This window comes from Petaurus breviceps, unplaced genomic scaffold (genome assembly GCF_028583685.1).
Source record: "Petaurus breviceps papuanus isolate PSGF00001 unplaced genomic scaffold, PetGlider_PUasm1.0 188, whole genome shotgun sequence".
Taxonomy (NCBI): domain Eukaryota; kingdom Metazoa; phylum Chordata; class Mammalia; order Diprotodontia; family Petauridae; genus Petaurus; species Petaurus breviceps.
In genome coordinates this window covers 38,636,323-38,644,844 of record NW_027185804.1, presented here as the reverse complement: position 1 = coordinate 38,644,844, position 8,522 = coordinate 38,636,323, and the positions used below count along the sequence as shown (strand labels likewise).

Below are 8,522 nucleotides of genomic sequence, written 5' to 3'. Positions count from 1 at the left end.
ACTTTTAAGTGAGAGCCAATATCCAATTAGGCCACTGGAGGGGATGGCCCATGGTCTTTTCTCATTCAGAGACTCAAACATGGCATTATCATTGTAATGAACTAGGCAAGAAGAACAAAGATGCCTGATTTGTCTAGTTAGTGTTTTTGAACATATGCCAGTTCTAACTCAGCAGTAAAAAAAAGTCTATTTCTTCTTGACCTGGTTGGTAAAGCAAAGCCTATTTTAGAACATCGGCATGGGTTCCAAAGTCTTGTGTCAATAGGAACATAAGTACTGGGTCTGGCCAGTCCAACATTACCTAAACATGAGGTATTGAAATTTCACGGAGCAAGCTCTTAAAAAATACTGTTAGTGGATCCATTTGCCACAAAGACTTATTTGAGACCCCACACCTTTACCCTTCTTCACAGAGGATAGTATAGAATTCTGTTGAGAAACCTTGAGTCATTAACTGTCATAATAATGTCCTTGTTTCTCCCAGGTCACATTGGAGCTGATGAAAATCCCTCTGCCCAAGACAGCTATAGAATGATTTATCATGATGAAGTCCTCAGAATTCTCTATCTCAACCAAATTATTATTGGGATTCTAGGGAACTTTTCCCTCATGTTCCTATTCAGTTTTAAGCTCAGCATGGGTCAAAAGATAAAACCTATAATTCTGATGCTTATCCATGTATGCTTTGCCAACATATTTTTCCTTCTTTTCAGGGGAATTTCCAAAATAAGTGAAGTTTGTAGGTTAAAATATTTTGTAGATTACAATGCTAGCAAAATCATATCTTACCTTCAGAGGGTGACCAAAGGCATTTCCCTCTGCAGCTTCTGCCTCCTGAGTATCTTCCAGGCCGTCACCATCAGTCCAAGCAGGCTCATGAGACCAGAGCTCAAAGCAAGAGTTCCAAAGTGTGTCTTACCCTGCTGTATACTCTGCTGGATTTGCAATCTGCTGATGGATATAGTTGTGCCTTTGTATGGTACTGGTTCAAGAAACATGACACATGATAAAGAGAGTTTGCAAATTGGTTTTAATGCATTAGATCTCTCTCTAATCAAGACTTCCTTATTCCTTATCTGGAAATTTGTTTATGACAGTGTGTTTGTGGTTCTTACAGCCATTACCAGTGGCTACATGACATGTGTCCTCTATAAGCACCACCAGCTAATTCAAAGCATTCAAGTCTCCAATCTGTCCCACAGAAGCTCCCCAGAAGCCCAAGCTGCAAAAACTATCTTGCTCCTGGCCAGCAACTTCCTCATCTTTAATTTAACGAGTTCCGTGTTTATGATTTATATGACTTTTACTAAAGTAGTCAGTCCTGTGCTGCTTAATATTTCTGCTTTTCTTTCTTTGTGGTTCCCAACAGTCAGTCCCTTTATTCTCCTCAGTAGTAACACCTGGATCACTACATCCTACTGCATTTGTTGAGTTATGAACAAGCTATCTCTCTCTGACTCCAAAATTCAACCTAGAAACCTAGAGAACAAGTAGAAGCAGGAGACTTTATCAGTGGAAGGAATATTGGGGAATGGACATTTCAAAGCCCTCATTATATTGCTAGTGAAAACTCAGTCTCTGAGATTGAGGAACTAATTAATTTCAAGAAATACAGATTCTTTTTTTTTGCCTTTTTGGAGGGCAATTGGGGTTCAGTAACTTGACCAAGATTACACAGCTAGTTTTATGTGTGTGGGGGTGTGGGTGTGAAGTGTCTGAGGCCGGAACCAAACTCTGGTCCGCCTAACTTGGGGGCCGGCACTTTACTCACGGTGACACCTAGCCACCCCTAGATTATTTTCTTTCATTTAAATTTCTCAACATAAATCTTTTCTGTTTGGTCACTATGTCCAAGAAAACCATACCCTGAGCTAATTCACAGTCATTGAGAATACGGTTCTCAGTGATATAGTGAAGGAGAAATCCATTTCCAGGCTGAAATCTTAAAATGTCTTCAGATCTGATCAGCTTCCTCAAGCCTCATTCTCCCCATTCTTTCTGACATATCTTTATGGCATGTTCACAATTGTGAAGCAAGAACACTGCCTTGTGGAGATATCAGTATTGGATCTCTTGTGAGAAAGGGTTTCAATGGAAACTTTGTAATAGCCTCATGGATTTACATGGCTACCATAATGTGAAATCTTTATTTCATTCTACTCCATTCCCCGGGGCAATGACATAAGCAAATACTGTTTTGAGTCCCTCCAGGGGCGTATTTCTTGTGTGTGTGTGTGTGTGTGTGTGTGTGTGTGTGTGTGTGTGTGTGTGTATATATATATATATATATATACACCTCACCCAAACCCCAGAATCACAGAAAGAGAGAGTTGGAAAGAATCTTGGAGACCAGTGTTCAAACCACAATCCAGAAGGATTCCCACCATCATGTATCCCATAAAGGCCCATAGAGCCTTCACTCTGAGGACGAAAATCCAGCCCTTCTCAAGGAAGCCCTTCACACTTTTGGACAGTTCTAATTTTTAAGAAGTTACTATCAAACTTGCCTTTTTCCTGCTTCCATGCTTTACTCTTGATCCTGTTCTCTGGGAACAAACTAAATCAACACAATTTCTCATCCACCTTATAACCATTCAAATAACTCAAAGCAGCTTCTCCACTTTAACCCCCCCCCCCCCCAAACCTATCTTCTTTAATCCAGGCTAAACATCCTCATTCACTGCCTTCTTCAATTGAATCTTGAGATCTCAAAACATGTTCTTAGGGCCCTCTGCCCAACTATTGGGTCTCTCTCCAGTAAAAATGTCTGAGAGACAAAATTTCTGGGTAAATTATAACCAATTTTAGTAAGTACACCTAGCAAGTGTTTAACAAAACAGACTTATTTATTCCTCTCAGCGTCCAAACAGACAAGCTGTGGAACCTTCAATACTTGCAAAGCCTTTGCCAAAGGCAGTGCACCTGAGGGTGGAATCAACTTTGATTGGTTAACAAAGTACAAAAGAATATTATAATGAGAGCTGGTGTCATTCTAATGAGGTTCTGGGGGACATGATTCTGATCCCTCAGTCTTGGTCAAAGAGTCTTCTCACTACCCAAATCATCCTATGTACAGCAATCTAGAAAAAGGAAGAATCTACTTTAACCCAGACCTGTCTAAGTAAAACAGAAGGGGCCACAATCCAAAAACTCACATAAACTAAACTACCTAAACATAAACTAAACTACCTAAATTACTAATAATTTATATAATATTAATTATATTAATAATTCATTCTATTGGTTGCTTCTGTACCAGACATTTTTATGCCAGTAATGTGTCTATGCCAACTCTCAAAACTGAATCTTCATTGACTGAAAAATAAACAAATTTTAGTACATAAATGTAATTAAATGTTACCATAATGCAAGAAATAATGAAAATAATAATTGAAGAGAAACTTAAGACTTACACAAAATGATACAGAATGATGTAAGCATAGACCAAGAAATATATAATATGTGTGTGTCTATATATTTACATATGTGTGTATATTTATATATATATATATATATATATATATATCACTAAATAAGGTAAATAAAAAAGATCTTAAGTAAATGTTACAAAATTACAAAGAACAACTATAACTACAAAGAAGAGATATGAGAAGATATCAATGAACCATTCACTTGTAGAGGAAGACATCCACAACGATGGTTCCGTGTACCTATTTTTGGAGTCTATCAAGGTATTTATTAATTTTGCTTATATATAATACTTACATATGCATATATTTGCTTATATAGTAATGTATACACATAATGTGTGTCTATATGCTTATTATATGTGTATATGCATAATACATATTTGATTCTGGTTCCTTAATCATCTTCTTTTCTGTTTTATTAATGTAAGTTTTTATGTATATCAACACAAATGAAGATATACATATGCATATGTCTATCAACATAAATTAACAATAAAAAGTAGGTTTAATAAACTAAAACTGCATTTTAATAACAAAAGCAACAAGTAAACACAAAAGAGAGAATAGTTAAATTTCAAGGAAAAATTGATAAAATTGAAACCAAAAAGATGATGGAAATTATTTGAAACACAGCACAAAGAGTCACAAAAATGACCCACTTTTAGCCAGCATTATTACAAAAAAGAGGGTATAAGAGCAAGCAAACAGAAAAGCAAATGAAAAAAGTGATGAGAGGAAATCATTTTCAAAAATCTGAATGTACTATACACAGTTATAAGCTAGAAAAACTGAAATCACAAAAGAAATATAGGAATGTCTTAAAATATAAAATACTCAAGCTAACAGAAGACTAACAGGAAATTTTAAATAATTAAATATCACATCTAACTATTACACAACAATCAGTCTTAAAAAGGAATATAGTAAGAATAGGTGTTACTGTTAATTTCCCTCTGAAGGAAGGTAGGATAAAACTGAAATGGAGTGGAAACACTCTCCTATCTATCAACTCGATCCCTGAAAGGTGTAGGCTGAAACATAATGCAATTTAAATAAAGCATTTACACTCAAAGTTCATTAGCAAAAGTGACATAGTCAATGAATCAATTGTTGCTGACACTTCTTGATGGCCTTTGCCTATGTCAGATTGAACAGATCCTTCAGAGCTGTGTTCCTCATGGTAATAAAGGAAATTGACCATGGACTCCAGATCCAAGTTGTATGGCATTCTGACTCTTCTAAGTTTACATTGTAGTAGCTGGTTCGAAGATCTCTTCACCTAACAGTGGGAAATAACAAACAGAAAAGCAGAAAAACAGAGACCTATGTTCCTAGGCTACATCCTAGCCCCACATGGGGACAGACCAAGGCAACTCCCAATTCAGAGAATTAAAGCAGGTCTCTGTTGTATTTGAGCCAGGTAAGGAAAAATAAAGGTGGACACATCACACAGATCGTACCTTTGAAATGCACCTCACTTGGTCCATCAAAATTCTGCCTCAAGCACATAGCTATCAAATCAGAACCATTCACACAATGCCTATTCATTCTTCAAAGTGCACAGGTGATTTAATCAGCTCCACATTCTAGTTAGCAGTGGGTTTGTGTGGTGTCTTATATAACAATGTGTTGCTATTTTTTAATAATACAAATGAAGCCCTTAATAATTATTTCATTGAGGGGAGGCTAGGTGATTCTGTGATTAGAGCACCAACCCTGGAGTCAGGAGGACCTGAATTAAAATCCAGCCTCAGATACTTAAAACTTGCTAGCCATGTGACCTTGGGCAAGTTGCTTAACCCCAACTGCCCTCCAAAAAGCAATATATATATATATATATATATATATATATATATCATTGGAGGAAGAGTTTGTGGATCTATGTTACATGAACATGTGTCAGACCCTCATCATTTTCCCACCCATATGCATAGCTTTTCTGTTTCTCATGACCTAGGTAGAGTAGAGGAAGGCATTTACTGGGAAACCTTGTCATTAACTGGCATATTATTCTTCATTTCTCTCCAGGTTACTCTTTATTTGGTGATAATTCTTCTGACAAAGACATCTAAATTTATCTAATGATTTTTCCTAATGAAATCCTGAGGATTATCTACCTGAACCAGATAGTAATTGGAGTCCTAGGGAACTCCTTCCTTATATTCCTATACAGTTTTAAGTTCAATAGTTCTCAGAAAATAAGATCTAGAATTCTGATTCTCATCCATTTTCTCTTTAGCAATATACTGTTACTTCTTTTCAGGGGAATTTCCCAAACAATTGAAGTCTGGGGGTTAAAATATTTTATGGATTCTACAGGGAGTAGATTTCTAACTTACGTGCAGAGAGTGACTCGGAGTCTTTCCCTCTGTAGCTGCTTCCACCTGGTTATCTTCCAGGCCATCACAATCAGTCCAAACATCTCATAAAGGAGGTTTCTGAAGGGAATCCTCCCTTTCTGTCTTGTCTGCTGGGTCCTGCATCTGCTGATAGATGCAGTTCTGCCTATATATGTCATTGGTTTCAGGAACATAACACACAGTAAAGAGGAAGAGAATATTGGATTAAGTTCTTTAGACCTTCATGCAAAAAAGACTAAAATGTTCCTAATCTGGCAGGTTTTTCATGATGATTTTTATATAGCTCTCATGGTCATTACCAGTGGCTATATTACAGTTTTCTTGTGCAGACATCACCAGCGACTTCAACACCTTCACATCACTACCCAGTCTCGAAGAGCATCACCAGAGATCCACGCTGCCACAGCCATTATGCTACTGGGGAGTACTTTTGTTAGCTTTACTTTAGTGAATTCCATTTTTCTGATGTATATAATTTTTTCTAAAGTCTCTACTACTGTTTTGCTTCATGTCTTAGTTTTCCTTTCCCCATGCTTTCAAACAGTTAGCCCCTTCATACTGTTCATAAGTGACACCCATATCTTGAGATGCTTCTGTGCTTATTAGCAGATGCAAAGCACATCTTCCATTGAAATAAAAATGTAAACCAGAAAACTATAAAATAATAAAAGTAGGACACTTTAACAGTGGAATAAATACTGGACAAAGTAAACTTGAAAGTTTTCCTGTTATTGATGGGGAAACAAGGCAAATATCAAACTTCTCTCAAAGTACTAAAAACATTTCTCAGCTAAGTTATTTTCTATTTTTGACCATTTGTCACAAGATAACCATTTCCTGAGCGATTTAACAATAGCTTACAATGTGACAAAAGCTGTACAGTGTGATAATGGGGATCTACTACCCAGTGAAGGATAGATGAACTACCAGATAGAAATCCTAGAAATTTTTTAGATGTGACCAATTCCATTTCCTTTTTCCTCTTAACTCCATTCACTTTCTTCTTATCACCACAATTTGTTCTCCAGCATTGTGACTACTGCCAATCATGAAAGAATGAACTGTATAGATAACAGTAGGGAATTATTAACAAGTATAGAATCAGTTACAGTATACACTGTAACTGAATCACCTGGGCAAATTTGTCCACAAAGAGGAATTTTTATGACTTGGTCAATATAATGTTAAACATTCCTGTAATAAGTTTTTTTTTTTATCTCTGAATGATACGTGAATAAAACATAGAAAAAGGAGGTCAATCAATTGGGCATGCAACTGAAAGAGCTAGAAAAAGAATAAACTGAAAATCCCCAGTTAAGTACTAAATTAGAAATACTGAAAAGCAAAGGAGTGATTAATAAAATTGACATTAAGAAAGCTATTGAATTAGTAAATAAAACTAAGCTGGTTTTATGAAACAACCAATAAAACTGTTAGTTCTTTAATCAATATAATAAAAAAAGAAAGAAGAAAACCAAAAAATAAGTATCAAAAATAGAAAGGGTGAATCAACCTCCAATGAAGAGAATATTAAACAATAATTAGGAATTAGTTTACTTTATTGTATGTCCATATATTTGACAATCAGTGAAATGGATGAATATTTTCAAAAATATAAGTTTGTTTTTTTTTAAGCAATCAGGGTTAAGTAACTTGCTCAAGGTTACACGGCCAGTTATTTCTGCGTGTGGTGCTGAGTATCTGAGCCCAGGATTCGATCTCCAGGTCAACCCGACACTGGAGCTGGTGCTCTTACTCGCTGAGCCACCTGGCCGCCCCTAAGCAATTGGGGTTAAGTAACTTGCTCAAGGTTACATGGCCAGGTGTTTCTGGGTGGGTGCTAAGTGTCTGAGCCTGGGATTCAATCTCCAGGTCATCCCGACACTGGAGCCAAGTGCAGTACCGCAGAGCACTACGGGCCCAGACACAGGGCAACCCTGATCAGCAGCACAGACATGCTCAAGCAAACTTCAGGAGAGTGAATCAACAGGAGCAATGGTGGTTTCCAGACTTCTCAACCCATAAACAGCAAAGAGAAAGTCAAAGGTCAGTAGGGAACTCTGTTAGAACTGGTTGAGAGAAGAAGGGATCCAGCCCCTGCCCCTGGGTTGAGAGGTGGCTGTGGCGCAGTGGCTGCAGCTGCTGCCACATGGCTGCTTCCAGAGCTCCTGGCCTGCATATTGTAGGGGGATCAACCAACCATTCAGAGGGCAATTGCTCTTGCTTTTCCCTGCTTGAATCTGGATCAGTCTTGGGTGGTAGTTCTGGGGTGAGGAATGCTCATGTGCCAGAGCTTGTGGTGGCAGTATAGAGGACACCTCCTCATAGCTCTGACAACAGCTCTAGGAGCAGCTGCACAAACCCCAGCAATTTGGGACATAGCTCTCTCTGCTCTGGAAGCAGAGTCCTACCATGGCAAAGAGCTCAAGAGTCAAGTAATAGGTTGGCAAGATGAACAGAGGAAGCACAATCAGAACATAGAAACTTTTGGGGGATACAAAAAGGATCAAAACATGGAAACAGAAGAAGTCAATAAAGTCAAATCTTCTGGATCAAAATCTTCCAAGAAAAACATGAATTGGTCACAGGCCATGGAGGAGCTCAAGAAGGATTTTGAAAATCAAGTAAGAGAAGTATAGGGAAAATTGGGAAGAACAAATGAATGTACTTATGTTTGGAAACTAATCTCCATTTGAGAAGAGGGGTTTTGTGATGGACCAAATGGAGATTA

General features: G+C 37.5%; 1 protein-coding gene and 1 pseudogene across 1 annotated transcript; both read left to right on the top strand.

Annotated features, from left to right (window-relative positions):
* The first annotated feature begins 531 nt into the window (after positions 1 to 531).
* On the top strand, positions 532 to 1,431 carry LOC138163291 (vomeronasal type-1 receptor 4-like). Its single transcript, XM_069090838.1, has one exon. It carries the CDS (start codon positions 532 to 534, stop codon positions 1,429 to 1,431), a length of 900 nt encoding a protein of 299 aa, XP_068946939.1.
* Positions 1,432 to 5,512: 4,081 nt separating this feature from the next.
* Positions 5,513 to 6,397, top strand: LOC138163458 (vomeronasal type-1 receptor 1-like; annotated as a pseudogene).
* Positions 6,398 to 8,522: the final 2,125 nt, after the last annotated feature.

What these genes read in the sequence shown, in the direction of transcription:
- LOC138163291 (XM_069090838.1), top strand. Translation starts at nt 532, where the DNA reads ATGATTTATCATGATGAAGTCCTCAGAATTCTCTATCTCAACCAAATT.